This window comes from Hydra vulgaris, chromosome 07, assembly GCF_038396675.1.
Source record: "Hydra vulgaris chromosome 07, alternate assembly HydraT2T_AEP".
NCBI classification, from domain to species: Eukaryota; Metazoa; Cnidaria; class Hydrozoa; order Anthoathecata; family Hydridae; genus Hydra; species Hydra vulgaris.
In genome coordinates, this window is record NC_088926.1 from 27,169,707 (window position 1) to 27,189,809 (window position 20,103).

The 20,103-nt window shown below is 29.7% G+C and overlaps 1 protein-coding gene across 7 annotated transcripts in view; it reads right to left on the bottom strand.

Moving 5' to 3' along the window:
• LOC105845233 (mucin-2) overlaps positions 1-20,103 on the bottom strand; it is a 135,210-nt gene that overhangs the window by 76,712 nt on the left and 38,395 nt on the right. For 4 of the 7 annotated variants that reach the window (XM_065801521.1, XM_065801520.1, XM_065801522.1 and 1 more), the window contains exons 3-4: positions 17,382-17,410; positions 7,347-7,470 (exon numbers count right to left, since the gene is read on the bottom strand). In XM_065801521.1, the coding sequence (XP_065657593.1) occupies positions 7,347-7,470; positions 17,382-17,399 (142 nt within the window). In that variant the 5' untranslated portion in view covers positions 17,400-17,410. Of the gene's footprint in view, positions 1-2,181; positions 2,339-3,886; positions 3,998-7,346; positions 7,471-17,381; positions 17,411-20,103 lie in introns of those variants that run through there. The other 3 variants (XM_065801525.1, XM_065801524.1, XM_065801526.1) reach the window with 3 other exon arrangements.

Sequence of the window (20,103 nt, forward strand, 5' to 3'; positions counted from 1 at the left end):
ATATATATATATATATATATATATATATATATATATATATATATATCATATATATCATATATATATATATATATATATATATATATATATATCATGCAACCAAAAAAGTTCGTGCGGTTTTGCAGATCCATAAATAAATACACATAAAAACAGTTTTAATAATGTTTATTCTGAAAAATAGTCTCCTTCAGCAAGAATAACTTTCTCCCATCATGAAACAAGCTGGTATATTCCATTTTTATAAAAGTCTTGAGTTTGGTAGCTAAAAAATTGAATTTACTCATTTTTGAGATCTTCTCTATTTCCAAACTGTTGATTCCTCATATGATTATCCAGGGCCAAAAACAGGTAATAGTCGCTTGGCGCAAGGTCTGGTGAATACGGAGGGTGAGGTAGAATCTCCCATTGTAAACGTGCTAGAGTTCACAGCGTGATTTTTGCAGTGTGTGGTCTGGCGTTGCCCTAGTGGAATACAACACCTTTCCTGTTTGGCAAAGCTGCTTGTTTTTGGTGTAGAGCAACCGAAACTCTGTCCAATTGGGCTGAGTATATCTCAGCAGTAATGGTTTGTCTACTTGGTAGCAACTCATAGTGAACGATACCTGCTGTAGTCCACCATACACACAGTAAAACCTTTTGTTGGTGAATGCTTGATTTAGGAGTCATCAGTACTGGATCGTTCTGGCTAGCCAATGGCATGTTCGTTTTTTGTTGAAGTACATAATCCATTTTTTGTTGCATGTCGACATCCGGTCAAAAAATGGCACTAAATTGTTGTTGGTAAGCAATGAAGAATAAATGGTTAAGTGCTGTAGCTTATTTGTTTCACTCAACTCATAAGGTACCCATTTGCTCAACTTCCAACGTTTTCCAAGTTGGTACAAATGTAAACAAATAGTTTCATCACTCACATTAAATCTTAAGGCAAGGTCCTGACATGTTTGACTGGAGCCCTGCTCGATTGCCAGCTTGATATCCTTGTTGTTTACGATGGATGGTCTTCCAGATCTTGGTTCATCTTCAAGGTTTTCATTTCCAGAAGAAAATTTTTTAAACCACTATTGACCCATCCGTTCTGCTATGGTACCTTCCCCAAAAGCAGCGCATATCTTACGACAAGCTTCTGCAGCTTTCAATTGATGAACTTTAAAATTATTTAATTTAAAAATGAAAAAAACACTGCTAATTGATGGGACATGCTTTTTAAATTTTGTGAAATCTAAAAAGCTTTTTTGTGTACACTATTATCGTACTTTGCTTGAAAAACTTATTTTGGGCATGTGCACTTTTTAAAAACATAAATACTGTTGTGGGGAGGTGTGCTTAATTTATCAGGGCTGCTTATTGATCTAAAAATCAGATCAACTTTAGTTTAAACGAACTCAAAATGGACAGGCAAAAGAAATTTCTCCATTTAAAATTTAGGCAGAGATTATTTGAGATTCGAAATAGTAAAAAAGTGGTCAAGCTATAAACATAATTAATGAAATTCTAGGAATTAACATTGATGCTCAAATATGGTATGAGCTCAAATATTCTTGATAAAGTAAGATGAAATAGCAACAAAATTCATTAGGATTTTTCTTATTATTATGAAAGTGTTTAGAGATCATGTACAACTTGTTTCCAAGGTTTCTCATATTGTTTAATGTAAGGAAATACGTCAAAACATGTTGTTGATAAAATTCTAAGCAGAAAACATCAAAAGAGATTTATGTTTATATGTTTTTTTTGTATCTAAATGAATTTATGTTATAAGAATTTACATAATAAATTTCTGAACAATTCTTTTAATTATTTAATATTAAAAGTCATTTTTTTAAAAAGTTTATTTATGCAATTTTTCCTATTTTTTCTTCCAATAATAAGTATACAAAACTTGTATAGATTTTCAAATTTAAATCAACACAATTTCCTATAGGCTTTTGAAACAAATGGTCTTAAAATTCCAACTACAAAAAGCCAATAGAATATTGTATTAAATTGCAATAGGTAGTCTAAAAAAACTTCTATTTCTATAGGCCATTTGTTTCAAAAGCCTATAGTAAATAGTATTGATTGTTTTTATAGTAAAACCGTACAAATTTTGTTATGGAGTAGGCTATAAAATTAATGACAGTTTCATTTTTTTACTTTTAAATCATATTCTTAACAGTTTAAATACTGTTTGAACAGTTTTACCTCTCGTGCTTGTCTCTGATTTGCCAAATATTCCTAAGCAATAAAGTATTCTTCATCAGAACCAGGGCAGTCCAAGTCCAAATCCATGAGAAAACTGGATTTAAAACCTTCAGCTTGTTAAGGTGGTTCCTATATAATGAAAAGTCAATTTTTATTCAAAAAAAAAATTTTATGCAAAAGAGATGTTCTTATCTAAAATTTAGTTCTTTTTCATGTGGTATAATTTTTTTTTACAGTTTATGTGTACTTTTTACAGTATTAACGATTTTGTACAGGTAGGTTTAATTTTTTTGCCTAGCAATGGCCTTAGCAACCAATTTCTTTTTTTTTATTAGTCTCAAAGAACTTGAAAACTTTATGTAACTAATCTCTTTTGCTTTTTTAATGTTGCCTTATACGTCCAAATCATTATGTATTTAATTTTTAAAAGTTGTGCTGTTGAAAAGCCACACAGAATTCAAACTTTCTTATTAATTATTTTCAACTATCTAACTTGTTCTTCATAATTATCTAATATAACATTTTATTTAATCTTAAAATTATATCTATATAACATTTTATTTAAATTATAGTGAAATAACAAAGTTTAAACATGGGAAATCCTCATAATAATAAAAGAACCTCATCAAGAAAGGGTTTTAATGGTTGTAGAAAATCTGTAAATATTGTGGATAATGAATGTTGTGATAATGTAAATAAAAAGAGTGTAAATATTGTAAATATCACTGTAAGAGAAAGTAAAATTAAATGTAAAAAAAAGTAAAAGTAGATAAACATTCTGGAGATAGTGACAATTATTTTTTATTTATAGATTTTAAAATACTCACAGAAATGATAACAATAGGAAGCAAATGCCAAGAATGCAGCGAAGAAAGTGTCAGAATATCTAATAAAAGAGGTTCTCTCATAGAATTGTTCCACCATTTGGTGGAAAACGAAAATTGACTAACAATTCTATTAATTCAATAACTAATAATTATGAAATTGCTATTTGAAGAAGTTGAAAAGTAAATTTTACAATTGATTAAAAGATTTATTCAATGAAAAAGTCAATAGGTGCTACCCTTCACCATTGCACAACCTTTTCAAATAAGCAACACTTGTTCTGCTCACCAGGGGATGATTTGTGGTGTAATTATAAGAAAAATAAAAATAATAAACTCAAAGAAAGGATTAGTTTTCCAGTGTGGATGTTTCCTATATTAACAAAGGTTTTTTAAGAACTTTTAAATGAAGTGCTTCTGAACAAGGGAAACAAAAAATGCCAATGAGTTCTTTTAATAATATAATCTGGATGAAATGTCCCAAACAAGTATTTGTAGAAAGATCAGTTCTACAGTTATGTGTTAACAGTGCTATCCTTCAGTTCGATGAAGGTCAATTTGGAATTACCAAAGTGTTTGAGAAACTTGAAATATGAGAAATAATGTTAAAACAGACACTACTCTGTCTGTTTTAACATTATTTCTCATAAAGTTTATCAGTGCAGCATTCAAATTTCAATTAATAAAGCATCAGATAAGATCAAAGCAAAAAGAAAACAACTGAAGGCTATGAAGAAGGGTTTATTAGGTGAGGAGTTATATGAAGAGGGAGGAGAAAGTTCTTTAAAGATTTTAGTTATAAAAATAAAATTGATATCTTTATTTTTGATTTTTCTTGCATTTCGTTATTTATGAAAATTGTAACACGACAAACATCATACCTGCTAGTATCTGAATTTTTTTCAAATAATTATGTTTAAAATTAAAATCAGAGGCTTAATAGCTAATTTAAAAAAAAAAAAAAGTTTTGCAGCATAGCTTTTAGAAGAGGCGAGTATTTTTATAAGAAAAAACTCACGAACTAGGTACAGTGCATGCATAATTATGCATGCACTGTACCTAGTTCGTGAGTTTTTTCTAATAAAAAATCTCGCCTTTTAAAAACTCATTTTTCTTTCAAACTTAATATACTTATATAAGTATACTAAGTTTGAAAGAAGAATGAGTTTTTACTCAGGGGTAATTGTGTTTGAAGTGAACCCCCTTTTTGGGGCACTTTCACTAAATATAACCCCCTAGTAGGTCATCAATATATTTTTGAGGAAAATCTTTTTTAAATGTCGCATTCTATGCCCTCTTTCAAATAAATTAAATTTTAATTAATAAAAAGTAACTTTTTTTGATTATATAGGAACCACCTTAACTTTGATGTTTTTAAATCTTCAACTTAAAAACACTTTGTTTTTAACAACCTTTTATGTCTTAAAGATGTTATTGATCCGGACGATAGATTTCTAAAAATAAATTTAGTGCATAGATATCTTCAAAATTTGACGCGGAAAAGTTTTGGTAACCAAAAGATGCTATGACTCACAATGAGGTTTTGATTTGTCAAAAAACGAAGACCAGAGATATTACTGATTTGGGGAGAAATGTAAGAGAGTGCTGCTACATTTGCTAACTTATGGGTAACATGCAAGGGAAGCTGCTACATTGACTAAGGGTTTGGGTTGGGGCAGGTATAGATCAATCGATTTAGTTACTCTCCTACATTTCTCAAAAAATCAGTAACATTTTTCAAAGAAACGAAGAACAGATGTCTTCGTTTCTTTGAAAAATCAAAAGCTCATTTTGAGTCATAGTATCTTTCGCTTACCAAAAGTTTTATTACATTGAATCGAAAAACATTATACGACTCGAAATTTACGGTTGTAAAAATTCCTGGAGGTAAAATTTCCGCCGGTAGAAAGTTTTATAGCATCGACCCCAGTATGATCTAATTGTTATGGCCAGTCTTACTCCAATATTGAATCAGTTTCAACCAATGAAGATTTTGATGATACTAATGAGACATCTGATTTTTTTTTCCACATTTCCAGCTAGAAATAGAAGAAATAGAAGAGGAAAAAGATAAAGAAGGAAAAGAAGAAAAAGCGAAGAAGATATAGCATACTGATATATATAATAATATATAGTAATAGTACTAATATATAAGAATTTACATAATGAATATAAGAATATATAAGAAATTACATAATGAATTTTTGAATAATTCTTTTAGTTATTAAATATTTAAAGTCATTTTTTAAAAAAACTTTATTAATGCAATTTTTCCTTTTTTTTCTTTCAATAACAAGTAAACAAAATTTGCATAAATTTTCAAATTTAACACAATTTCCTTTAGGCTTTTTAAATTGTTCCTAAAATCAACACAATTTCCTATAGGCTTTTTAAATTGTTTCCCAACTTAAAATCTTTATCAATCAGGGTTAGGGTTAGGGTTATGTCTCTTTTATATTGCAGACTATTGTGTGGAAGCAAATTCAATATACGGTCGTAAAAATACTTCGAATTATCTTAAATTTATTTTATTATTAAAATTATTAAAACTATTAAAATTAAAGTTGTGATGTGCAAAAGTTTTCTTTATTTGTTAAAAAAAGTAAAAAAATTAAAACGAAAATTAAGAATTAAAAATAATTATTAGAAATGTATTATTTAGCAACATTAAAATTGTTTTCGTTTTTTTATCACTTTAAGGATCAAATTCGCAGGTTTGCGCATCTTTTTGGCATCAAATTTGCAGGTTTGCGTACGGTTTGGAAGAAACCAAGCATTTTTTGCCAACTTCTAAAGTTCACTTTTTTTTTAGATTTAATTTTTAATTTTCTAATTTACACTCTTTTATTGATTTTTATTAGAACTTCACAATTGGTTCACTCAGAAACCAAGTTTTACAGACGTAATTTATTGAATTGTAATTCTTGGCCTTTATTTTTGAAGTACAAACAATTGTCTTTGAAATATGACAATTGATTTCTTAGATCGTCGTATTTCTAAGAGTTAGTATCTTTATTTAGTTATTTTTAAGAATTAATATTTTACCACAAAAATACAATGATAGATCATGTTAATATCGTTCTACAAATCTTTCCAGAAAAAAAAGTTTCCATTGATTAATATTTGAGAGATACAATGAATATCTTATTAAAACTATAATTCAGTGTTATTATTAAGTTTTACTGGTGTCATTAAGTTTCATCGTTTTTATTAAGTTTGACTGTTATTATGAAGTTCCACTGACAGTTGAACATATTGTTGAACAATAACAGTAAAACGCAATATTAACAGTGAAATTTAATCATAACAGTGGACCACTGTTATTATTAAGTTTAACTGTTAATATTACATTTTACTGTTATTATTCAACAATATGTTATTCTGATTATTTAATTAAAGTAAATTTATATTTTATTTGAAAGAATAGAATTTTTATAAGATGAAAAAAGGTACAAGGGTACACAGATTTAATATAAGGTAAAAGAAGGTAAACGTGTACACAGGTTTGTTATAAAATAAAAAAAAAAAGGTACAAGGGTACACAGATTTAATTCATTCCATTATTCACATGTCTCTGTGATTAATGGAATGAAAAAGTAAACTATTGCATTACATTGCATTACAAAAGCTGGATTGTTAAAAATTAGATTAAATATTAACTTTGTGGTAAATCATATAAACCATTTTTTGAGGTTCGATTGAGTCCTTGTTAATACCTACCGATATTGATTTTTATTAAATAGTATTTAAAAAGTTAATAGCAGCCTTCTCCTTATTTGTATTGAAAAACCTTCTCCTTATTTGTATTGTTGATAAATATAAAGAATATTTGGAAAACATGCTTTTCAAAATATGTAAAAACTTATTTTTAAAAATAAAAAAGTTAAGCTCCATCTTTAGCTTTAAAAATGCTTAGAAGCTTTGAACGAATCGCTCCCAAACACACTTATTTATTGTACTAACTAGGTATTGTGTTATCTGAACGTATATTAAGTAATAAAGTAACATTACTTAATATACCTATATACAAAATAAGCAAACTAATTGAAAATACAGAGAGCTGAAAAATGGATGAAAATGCATGAATAAATGAATAGAAGGTGTAAAACGTCTGAAGTTTTGAACATAAATATTTTGCTCTCATAACGCACTTACTTACTGTACAAACATAGGTATTGTGCCAATGATGACAATGCTAAAAACCTCTATTGCACAAGTTTACGGTATGTTTAAATATTTTTATGTTAAAGTAAACTTATTGATTATGGTGCATCAAAAGTATTAATTAGAAGAAACGATAAGATAGGTCTAAATTACTTGATTGCACTTAGGAAAGCTTACTTTTTAAAGAATCATTCAGATTTGATAAATATGTTATGTTTACATCATTAGTGGTATAACTATTTCCAGTTGTATACATCATTAACCATATGTGCAATGTCCAAATAACAGTATTGCTGTATACCTAAAAACAGAATATAGACAATATTTAGTAATATATTTACTAGTTATAAATATTTTTTTAACACCTTTTTTTGTTAAAAAAATAAGTTGTTATTTATTATTTAACTTTGAATTTTTTTTTAATTTCAGACAAATTTAATAAAAAAGCGTTTTTCTTATTTTTGTTTGTTTCAAAATCCTTATTTTTAGTCCACGCTCAAACCCTAAATCCTAAATGTTATATTCTCATTACATACAATAATAAAATTACCAAGTTAAGATATACAGACTAAGTTTACGTAGGATTTCTTATGAATTTCTAGAATAACTTATAAACGACAATGATCAGTCAGGCATTTTTTTAGATAAAATTAACGTCTGAGTATATGGGTATTTCAAAGTTTCATATTTTTAAAATTTGAATGTGCACGCAGTTTATTGCCCGTCTATTATGTCCTCTAATCGCATATGTATATAAAAAAAAAAAAAACAATTTTTGAGTTCAATTTCAGCAATACGTAAAATTCTATTTCTTGTTAAAAATCAAAATTTTACATATTTCTTTTGTAAAGATTTTGTAAAACAAAATATTTGTTAAAAAATTTTTTAAATATATATTTCAGGGATAATAAATTATAAACTTTTTAATTAGTTTATGGAAAGAACTTTTTTAAGTTTCTTTATTTTGTTCCTGGCCACCAGCATTAAGTTTTTTTGCATATTGTCAGACTTGTATTTACATACAAAGTTCTGAATGAGATCTGTGTTTCTCTCTGAACGATCTTTAACGCAAGTTAAGTTTTTGATCACACCTAATAACTTCGGGGCTTTTTCCTTCCTCCATAGCTCTACTCCAAGACATCTGGAATTTTTAACAGGATCTATCTTTTCCGATCACCGGATTCTAAAGTTCAGTGGACTCATGTGTAATTAATAGCTTTGATTTTTCAATCTTTTGCTTCCTGCTCTTTGACTGAGCACCAGGTTTTCTGAAATTTGACATAAAGTCCTATCCTTAGCCTCTTTGTTTTCTCTGCAGTCAAAGTCTCCACAAAGTGAGAGATGTGCATCTTAACATATGTCTTCTGCAAGGAAACCATAGATGTGCAATGTTAAGAGTGGAGCCAAGAATAACAATAGCTCCAAAGTGTACTCCGATATCGTCACTGTTGTGTTACAATAAGTAGCAAATATTTGATCTGTAATTCGAATACTTCTAGCTGATTTAAAATTGATTTAGTATGGTCACAACCTTTAAAACTTGGTGGCTGAACAACACTTAGCAGTCACGGTTTGTAGATTTGGGGTCCTAATATCAATGAAATACCCTATGAAAATCCTTTTAGTTTGGAATAGTACATGTCTATGGAAGTCCATATTGAAGTGTTTCGAAATCCCTCATTAACATCCAAATGGAAATTTATATCTCTAAGTATTTATAAACTAAATGATCTAAATTCAGACTTTGTAAGTGCTAATTTCATACAGTAAACATGCTCTGAGAAAAAAATTAATAAAATAAGAAATGTTGCAAATCAAATATTTAAGTTTTCTTATTTTTATAACTTTTTTCAAAATTTGATTTATTACGATGATTTAAGAGCATTTTTGAAAGCTCGAACCTTGTGTCCGTACCCAGAGTTTTTTCCGGAAGAGGCAGTTGTACAAAACAAAGAAAATTGTAAACAATGTTTTTGTGAATATATTAGTTAAGTTTAAAAATGCCAACGTTTGCAAAGACCCATGAAGAATGCAGAAAATCTGTTTGTGTCATTTTCATGAAAAAAGGTGACCAAGAGCTGACAAAAAACTACAAATCAAAATTCCTTCAACAAATCCAGAAAGATCTCAATTTGAAATTGAAATCTTGTTTACAATTTTCTTTGTTTTGTACAACTGCCTCTTCCGGAAAAAACTCTGGATACGGACACAAGGTTCCGTGAAAATGATGAGAAAGTGTCTTTGGCAACTTGTATCTCATGCCGATCTCAGATTGGAAAGCTTCAGATGGGAAAACAACCGTTGTGCTAAAACTTTACCACTTTGAGACAACTTTAATCAAACCTGCAACTCGTTTTTCTAATGTTTGTGAGTGTTTACTCTGCCAAATTGCAAAGCTAAAGGGAAAAGAAAAGCATTCATCCAGCAAATTCCAAGACTCAAAGCCCAAACTCTCACAGCAGGCTTTTGAAAGTGCTAAAAAACGTTGCACAAAGTGCTTGTCAGTTATTGGACGTGGGCTTCCTCACAACTGCACTTTAGGAACTCGCCATGAAAATCTGAGGAAAATTGCAGCTGCATATCCCGTAGGAGCAGAGCAAGTTACATCAGCAGTTTTGGCTTCTAAAAGTGCCTTTCCAAATAGAACCATCAGGCTTAATCAACCAAGTGGAAAGATGTTGTCTATGAGAAGAAGTATGCTGTGCTGATTTGATATTGTTAATTTAGTTTAAAAAAAAGTTTGAACTTGTCAATCAAATATTTTAATAGGGCTAAATAGGGAGAGGCAAAATTAAAGTAAATTAAAAATACTCCTTCAATACTCTTAATTGATTCTAATCTAATTTACTAAAAAAATATTCTTATTATATTTTGTTCTAAATTAAATTCTCAAATCTTTTTCTAGTTTAATCACTTGATTGATTTTGAACTTTTTATTTTTTTTATTTAGGTCCATCATCAGCTCAGCAACTCTTTAAAGAACCTCTTACAACAGAAAATATGGTTCAAATACAGCAGAATACTGGACTGTCCAACAATAGAATGCGAAAACTTGGCTCAGCCCTGAATCAAATTAGTCCTGTAAGATTGGTAGAGACAAGTTTCCCTTTAAAGTTTGCTCAAGCTGGCCAAAAGCTTCATGATCAGTTTATTGTCAGCAGCATAACTCTGGCAGAAAATAAAGAATCATGGCAGTTGGTTCATTGCCAAAGTCTCAGCAGTCACAGTGAAGCCTTTTAGTCAGCTCGAAAAATTACAGAATCTGCTTTTTGAAGTTGGGAATTGGTGGAGGAGGCTCCTTTCTGAAAGTAAGCTTCACTCACATTGTTTTGGAGGAGGATGAAACGCCACCAAACAGCCCAGTTCAGAAAACTATCAAACTGATGTCTCAACCCTCAACCAAAGCAACAAGTATAAAGCAACAAATCCTGATAGCACTTGCACAAAACACTTCAGAGAGCTTCTATAATGTGAAGACTATTTTGAATCTCATTCAAGTTCAAGAAGAATGTCAGAAAGATTCTCTCATCATTTCTTGCGATCTCATGCTAGCAAACATTTTATGTGAAATAGAATGTCACAGCAACAAGCATCCATGTTGTGGGTGTGATACCTTATCACCAAATCTCCAAAACTATGGCCACCTGAGAACTTTTGGTGAAATCAGAAGACAACATTCAGAATTCATCAGAGCAGGAGGAGATTTGTGAAAAACAAAGGACTTCAAAAATATTGTTCACTTGCCAATACTCAATTTTTCAGATGACAAGCTCGTCCTTGAAGCTATCCCACCCATGGAGCTTCATTTGCTACTTGGTGTAGTAAATCACTTGATCAAAAGACTTTGTGATCTTTGGTTCAAAGCCAAGGAATAGCCCTCATCACTTCACATTCCCATCCAACCTTTCCCTGGTGGTCATTAGAATGGGAATGACTGCATAAAGCTCTTGAGAGGTGTGATTTTTCCTTTTCTGAAAGCACTCCAACTGCTTTCAGAAAAGGAAAATTTTGCTCAAGCTCATGGCTTCATTCAAATACTTACGCTATTCAAGAATGTTGTGACTTCTTGCTATGGCCAGAATTTGAACCCTGACTACGAATCAAAGATTGCTCAATTCCAACAGAGCAACATTAAACTTCCGATTTCAGTTACCCCTAAAGCGCATGCAGTGTTTTTCCATGTGCCTCAGTTCATCAAGACAAAAAAAATGGGGTTGGGTCTCTTCAGTGAGCAGTTTGAAACATTTGCTTTCCATGTGTCTTTTCTTGAAGAGTATTCCAATCAACTATCAGAAAGAAAATTGTTATATATCTTGTGAAGTCTTGTCGAAAATAAATGAATAAAAATAAAAAGTCCCTATTTTTACGGATCTAGATATTATGTTTTATAAAAAAAAAAAAGCTATCCATAGCGTATATATGGATATGGCTTTTAATGGATATAACTTTATATATGGATATAGCTTTATATGTGAATATAGCTTTTATATATGGGTATAGTGTATATATGGATATAGCTTTTATACATATGGATAGCTTTTAAAAGCTATCCATAGCGTATATACGGTATGGATAGCTTTTAAGACCAAATTATTTGTTTTCGTGAAATTTTTATAAAACATGATATCTAGATCTGTAAAAATAGGAACTTTTTATTTTTATTCATTTATTTTCTACAAGATTTCACTTACTTTCCTTCCCTTTTCTTGACAAAAATAATTCATGAAAAACCACATATATATATAAATATAAATATATATATATATATATATATATATATATATATATATATATTTATATATATATTTATATATATATATATATATATATATATATATATATATATATATATATATATATATTATATATATATATATATATATATATATATATATATATATATATATATTATATGAAATATCTATAAAGATATCACGTAACGTAACTTGTGTGAAATGTAGATTTGTTTTTTTTCTTTTGTTTATACTTGAACGGAAAGTATAATAATTTGTTTTAACATTAACAAATAATGAAAGTATTATCTGAAATAATTCGTACTGTTTCTCCTGCCGAACCCAAGCAACTAGCTTCCAACAAACAGCTGCCAACCATTGAGTATATAGTAAGACATTATAAGTTTCTAAAGTTCGCCTGGTAGAACAAAAAAGTTTCAATTTTTTTTATTAATGCGCTATAATTTCATGCAATACAGATTCATTCCGATCTCCTCTCCCCATCCCCACGTATCAACCATGAAGTAAATTATATAAGAGCAATAACAAATAATAATGAATAATTTTGTCTATTTTTATTTTAGATCAGTAAGATTTCAATAAACTAAGTTGATAATAACCTGCGCTTAGAAGCATAAGAACAAGAAGCTGATTGTTAAACAAGCATATTTAGTTTAGGGGAATGAGAGAGTTAAGATAAAATGACAATAAATACAATAAAATCTATTAAACTTTAGGGATTTTCCATTCATCATCCATTCATCTAGACCTAATCTGAAGTAAGTTTAGTTGTTCAAATAATGAATTGGTAGAAGTTTTGATATCTTTACACCTGTATGAGAGCCTGTTATTTACCTGGTAGATTCAATTGTCTAATAAGTCTAAAATAATAATGGTATGGTTTCTACTTTAGAGTAGGTAAACCCCAAAAAACTTTATTAGTAGCTTCAATATACAATTAAGCTGGTGTAAATATAGAAAACATTAGTCTATCATCAAAGTACATTCCGTAAAATAAGATTCAGGAAGATTGAGATTTTTACAGGAAAAAATTATATATACTCTAAAAATAAAGATGCTCTGTGTTTGTTTTAATGGAAAGCGAGTGAAAAGATTGAAGATTTAAACATAACTGTTTCAGTAAAAAGGATGTCAGTCAATGCTGCATCACCTGACAAGGATGACTAAGATGAGATACTGCACGGTTTGTAGATTTGGGGTCCTAATATCAATAAAATACCCTACAAAAATCCTTTTAGGTGGTAATTATGTATACTAATTGTAGCACAGAATGAGTAATTTCAAAATCCTGCATTAAAATCCAACGGACTTATTTGACATTTAAGTTTTTATCCAAAAGTGTTCCTTTCATATATGTATATGAAAGAAACACTTTTGGATAAAAACTTAAATGTCAAATAAGTCCGTCGGATTTTAATGCAGGATTTTGAAATTACTCATTTTGTTCTACAATTAGTATACACATTTACCACCTAAAAGGATTTTCATAGGGTATTTTATTGATATTAGGACCCCAAATCTACAAACCGTGGTTTTTCATGAATTATTTTTGTCAAGAAAAGGGAAGGAAAGTAAGTGAAATCTTGTAGAAAATAAATGAATAAAAATAAAAAGTTCCTATTTTTACAGATCTAGATATCATGTTTTATAAAAATTTCACGAAAACAAATAATTTGGTCTTAAAAGCTATCCATACCGTATATACGCTATGGATAGCTTTTAAAAGCTATCCATATATATAAAAGCTATATCCATATATACACTATACCCATATATAAAAGCTATATTCACATATAAAGCTATATCCATATATAAAGTTATATCCATTAAAAGCCATATCCATATATACGCTATGGATAGCTTTTTTTTTTTTATAAAACATAATATCTAGATCCGTAAAAATAGGGACTTTTTATTTTTATTCATTTATTTTTGACAAGACTTCACAAGATATATAACAATTTTCTTTCTGATAGTTGATTGGAATACTCTTCAAGAAAAGACACATGGAAAGCAAATGTTTCAAACTGCTCACTGAAGAGACCCAACCCCATTTTTTTTGTCTTGATGAACTGAGGCACATGGAAAAACACTGCATGCGCTTTAGGGGTAACTGAAATCGGAAGTTTAATGTTGCTCTGTTGGAATTGAGCAATCTTTGATTCGTAGTCAGGGTTCAAATTCTGGCCATAGCAAGAAGTCACAACATTCTTGAATAGCGTAAGTATTTGAATGAAGCCATGAGCTTGAGCAAAATTTTCCTTTTCTGAAAGCAGTTGGAGTGCTTTCAGAAAAGGAAAAATCACACCTCTCAAGAGCTTTATGCAGTCATTCCCATTCTAATGACCACCAGGGAAAGGTTGGATGGGAATGTGAAGTGATGAGGGCTATTCCTTGGCTTTGAACCAAAGATCACAAAGTCTTTTGATCAAGTGATTTACTACACCAAGTAGCAAATGAAGCTCCATGGGTGGGATAGCTTCAAGGACGAGCTTGTCATCTGAAAAATTGAGTATTGGCAAGTGAACAATATTTTTGAAGTCCTTTGTTTTTCACAAATCTCCTCCTGCTCTGATGAATTCTGAATGTTGTCTTCTGATTTCACCAAAAGTTCTCAGGTGGCCATAGTTTTGGAGATTTGGTGATAAGGTATCACACCCACAACATGGATGCTTGTTGCTGTGACATTCTATTTCACATAAAATGTTTGCTAGCATGAGATCGCAAGAAATGATGAGAGAATCTTTCTGACATTCTTCTTGAACTTGAATGAGATTCAAAATAGTCTTCACATTATAGAAGCTCTCTGAAGTGTTTTGTGCAAGTGCTATCAGGATTTGTTGCTTTATACTTGTTGCTTTGGTTGAGGGTTGAGACATCAGTTTGATAGTTTTCTGAACTGGGCTGTTTGGTGGCGTTTCATCCTCCTCCAAAACAATGTGAGTGAAGCTTACTTTCAGAAAGGAGCCTCCTCCACCAATTCCCAACTTCAAAAAGCAGATTCTGTAATTTTTCGAGCTGACTAAAAGGCTTCACTGTGACTGCTGAGACTTTGGCAATGAACCAACTGCCATGATTCTTTATTTTCTGCCAGAGTTATGCTGCTGACAATAAACTGATCATGAAGCTTTTGGCCAGCTTGAGCAAACTTTAAAGGGAAACTTGTCTCTACCAATCTTACAGGACTAATTTGATTCAGGGCTGAGCCAAGTTTTCGCATTCTATTGTTGGACAGTCCAGTATTCTGCTGTATTTGAACCATATTTTCTGTTGTAAGAGGTTCTTTAAAGAGTTGCTGAGCTGATGATGGACCTAAATAAAAAAAATAAAAAGTTCAAAATCAATCAAGTGATTAAACTAGAAAAAGATTTGAGAATTTAATTTAGAACAAAATATAATAAGAATATTTTTTTAGTAAATTAGATTAGAATCAATTAAGAGTATTGAAGGAGTATTTTTAATTTACTTTAATTTTGCCTCTCCCTATTTAGCCCTATTAAAATATTTGATTGACAAGTTCAAACTTTTTTTTAAACTAAATTAACAATATCAAATCAGCACAGCATACTTCTTCTCATAGACAACATCTTTCCACTTGGTTGATTAAGCCTGATGGTTCTATTTGGAAAGGCACTTTTAGAAGCCAAAACTGCTGATGCAACTTGCTCTGCTCCTACGGGATATGCAGCTGCAATTTTCCTCAGATTTTCATGGCGAGTTCCTAAAGTGCAGTTGTGAGGAAGCCCACGTCCAATAACTGACAAGCACTTTGTGCAACGTTTTTTAGCACTTTCAAAAGCCTGCTGTGAGAGTTTGGGCTTTGAGTCTTGGAATTTGCTGGATGAATGCTTTTCTTTTCCCTTTAGCTTTGCAATTTGGCAGAGTAAACACTCACAAACATTAGAAAAACGAGTTGCAGGTTTGATTAAAGTTGTCTCAAAGTGGTAAAGTTTTAGCACAACGGTTGTTTTCCCATCTGAAGCTTTCCAATCTGAGATCGGCATGAGATACAAGTTGCCAAAGACACTTTCTCATCATTTTCACGGAACCTTGTGTCCGTATCCAGAGTTTTTTCCGGAAGAGGCAGTTGTACAAAACAAAGAAAATTGTAAACAAGATTTCAATTTCAAATTGAGATCTTTCTGGATTTGTTGAAGGAATTTTGATTTGTAGTTTTTTGTCAGCTCTTGGTCACCTTTTTTCATGAAAATGACACAAACAGATTTTCTGCATTCTTCATGGGTCTTTGCAAACGTTGGCATTTTTAAACTTAACTAATATATTCACAAAAACATTGTTTACAATTTTCTTTGTTTTGTACAACTGCCTCTTCCGGAAAAAACTCTGGGTACGGACACAAGGTTCGAGCTTTCAAAAATGCTCTTAAATCATCGTAATAAATCAAATTTTGAAAAAAGTTATAAAAATAAGAAAACTTAAATATTTGATTTGCAACATTTCTTATTTTATTAATTTTTTTCTCAGAGCATGTTTACTGTATGAAATTAGCACTTACAAAGTCTGAATTTAGATCATTTAGTTTATAAATACTTAGAGATATAAATTTCCATTTGGATGTTAATGAGGGATTTCGAAACACTTCAATATGGACTTCCATGGACATCCTAGAGCATGATAAAAATATTTTTCTTGTAATTTTTCTTTAAGGTAATTATAATAGTATAAATATATATTGCTTTAAGTCGCAGCTTCTAATTGCAAAAACAAAAAAAAAATCAAACAAAAAAATCACGCACAGTAATGAAAATGCCCTGTTTCAAAAGTCACAAACAATAAGTTATTTTTTCATAAATAAGAAGCAGTTTTTGGTTTATTTGAGTTATTATGTTTATTTCAAATAAACTTGTTATAAAAAAATAAAAAGGTAAATAAAAATGAATGAATACTTTTTAAAAACTTGTTTTTGAATTAGTCTGTTTTATTTCATATGAGTCTAAATTAAAAGTATGAGTCTAAGGTCTTGATAAGGTAGTAGTCCAGAAATTTTTGCTGTTTCAAGGGGCAATTTGACAAGGTATATTATAAGTCTCTAGCTATATATACTACAGCTTTTTAGTTTCTTGTTTTCGAACTTATGTTTTACATTGTCTGATAAAAGATTATTATGCATAATATATAGAAATTACTAATTTGATATTGATAAAAGACTATATGCAAAATAGGGAGTTATTACTTTAGTGTTGTTAAATGTTGATAAAAGATTATATGCATAATGAATAGTGTTTAACTTATTTGATGTTGATAAAAGATTATATGTTAGTTAGTTGTTACTTTAGTAGATGTTGATGAAAGATAATTTGCAGAATAGGTAGTGATTAATTCTGGGTTGCTAATCTTGTAGAAAACTTCAAAATTAGTTAACGATTTTTTTTAAAGATAAAAATTGAGAGATAACGTAACTATACAAAAACTTGAGTGTGAATACTTTTCTACTTACTTCTTTATTAAACTTCATTTGATTTTTTTCTAAAACAGAAACAAGATATTAACTTATAATTTAATACTAATTAACAAAGATATTTTTTATTTAATATAATACTATATATCAATGGTTAAAACAAATTATTTGCCTAGTGATGGAGTAATTAATAAATAAACAGTCATAGCCTAAAATGTGAGGACGAAAGGAAGATAGGATCAATATAAAAATCTTAAAAAATGAAACTAAAAGAAGTTAACAAACATATAAACGCAAAACTTATATAATAAAAGAGTAATAAAGAATTTATCTGAAATTTTACAAACGTTTTGAATATGGCTGGTTTCCAAAAGCAAAATTAAATGAGACTGACGAAATTAGATACTCATTTACTTATTTTCAATTCACGTTAAGGAATATTCAATTGTTTTTAAAAAAGGAGAGTTTTAATATAAGGTAAGACGGGGCAAAATGAGACAGCGGGGCAAAATGAGACAGATCGCATTTATAATGATCCTAACCACGCAATTTATTGCTATAATGATTTTTAAAAGTTTAGTTGTGTACTTAAATATTTAGTGTTACAAAAAATATCTTGAGTCACTTTGAAATGAATAAGATAAAGAGAAAGACAGGGGCACGTTTGGTCACTTACCAAGGAGGGTTGGGGGCTAAAGTTTAAAAATTTACCTAGTCGTATTTTATGTCTATCTAGTCGTATTTATCTATAACATTTTAATTCACATAAAGGGTTGTCTTTAAACTACGCCACCCTCTAGGGGAAGGGTTACCCTCTAGGGGAAGTGGTTTTGTGACGACTCCTACGGATCTTGTTACAAAAGCATTTCGATGGGGGTAAAATTGGTCAAAGTTGGTTGACGTAATTTATGGGCTACCCTTAATGGTTTTACTCATTCTCTCGCGTGCTTAATATAGGGGAGAACTTAATTTTCTACACATTCTTCACTATGATTGATATGTTTCTCCTGGTTTGACTTTTGCTTATTATAAAAGTGTGTGACAGTTTATGAATAAAACAAAATCTTTAATTTTTTCATCAAAAATATATCTTAAAATTAGTGTCATTTGAGATTAATGTGATACATCTGTAGTTTCGTCTAATAAAATACTTTAAAACATATTACATTGAAAATCTGCAAATATTTTATAAATAATTTCTTCTTTGCAGCATTCTATTAATTCTTCTTGAATAGTATTACTTATATACGTAGCTTTAGCATGAGTTGTGTCAAGATAATTTTCTAATATCTTATCGCTAGATTTTATTCGAAATCTTAAAAGTTCTCTAAAGTTCCCTTTATTGATAACGGATGTTTTTGAACTAGAATTAATAATTAATTCCCCATCATTTTTATGCCCTCTTAGAGGAATGTTTTGTCTAGCTAAAATAGTTATTGACTCTATAATAGGAATAATTCTTTCTCTATTTTCAATTACTTTCCTTTTTCTTTCACTGTCAATCAAGTTAAGAACTTCTTTTTCTGGCTGTTCATATCGGATTAAAAACTCATTAGCTTGTAAAATTGCATTTTTGTGATATAAATTATTTTAATGGGATTCTAGATCGTCATCTTTTCCTACTAGTTTAGCAAATATATTTAATGGTAACGTGACTAATTTTTTTTAAGATTCAGTATTTCTTAATCCTCCAGTATTATTACCAAGGAAATGTACACAAAATTTACAGAATAACCCAGATTTTATTGATGAATATGCTTACCAAGGAAATTTCGTTAAGTGAGATTGATTTAAGTATCGTTTTACTTCTTTGCCTTTTTTAACATGTGTTGAAACAGGATAAATAAAATCAGATCCAGGCAATCAATTTTTTTTAACTAATCCATATCTTGTATTCTGAATTAAAGACTTTGAGTTTATATAATATCCAATGTCCTCAATATAAATTAAAGGTTCTAAAATATCTTTTTCAATACTGCAAGCAGTGTTTTTTTCATTTTCAGATAATTGAGAAGTGCACGGTATTGGAATGATTAAGTTTTCTGTTTTATAAACCTGTTCTAATAAAATATGTTTCTTGTTAAAATATGTAGAAACATTGACTTGTTTTCTTTTCTCAGTAACTGGTTTTTTATCATCTCCATTAGCATTGCTCATTTGTTAAAAACTTTGTGTAAAACTTTAAAATAACACTTGACATACAACACATAAAACTTTAAAATATCACTTAAGATTTAAAAAATTAAATTTAAAATTAAAAAATAAAAGTAAATATATGATTATAAATGACAGATTATTTTAATTAAACAAATACAGAAGATCAACTACAATGCAAATTATACGACCATCTGTTTTATAATAACAATCTAAGTAGCAATGCATTATGGTTTAAAGACTTATTAACTCAAAAATGCAAGAAGCATTCGACCGTTTTAAAATAAAAGTAACTAAAATAAATAAAAGTAAAAACTAAGTTTTGCTGCGATGATCTTTATATGCGTAAGTTATGCATTTATGCATAACTTTTGCATATAAAGATCATTGATATATTGTATTACTCGGTTTAAAAAAAATATAACAAAGTCACAAGGAAGAGAGGGGGGGGGGCTACTACCCCTTAGTCGCCGCCCCCTTCCTTAAACCCGCCCCTGGAGAACGACAACCATTTCATCTCTTGGCTCTATGACAATTACGAATTTCGATGTGTTGTTGTTTTAATTTTTCTCAGAGTTTTTTTATCATTCGGAGTGGAAAAAAATTT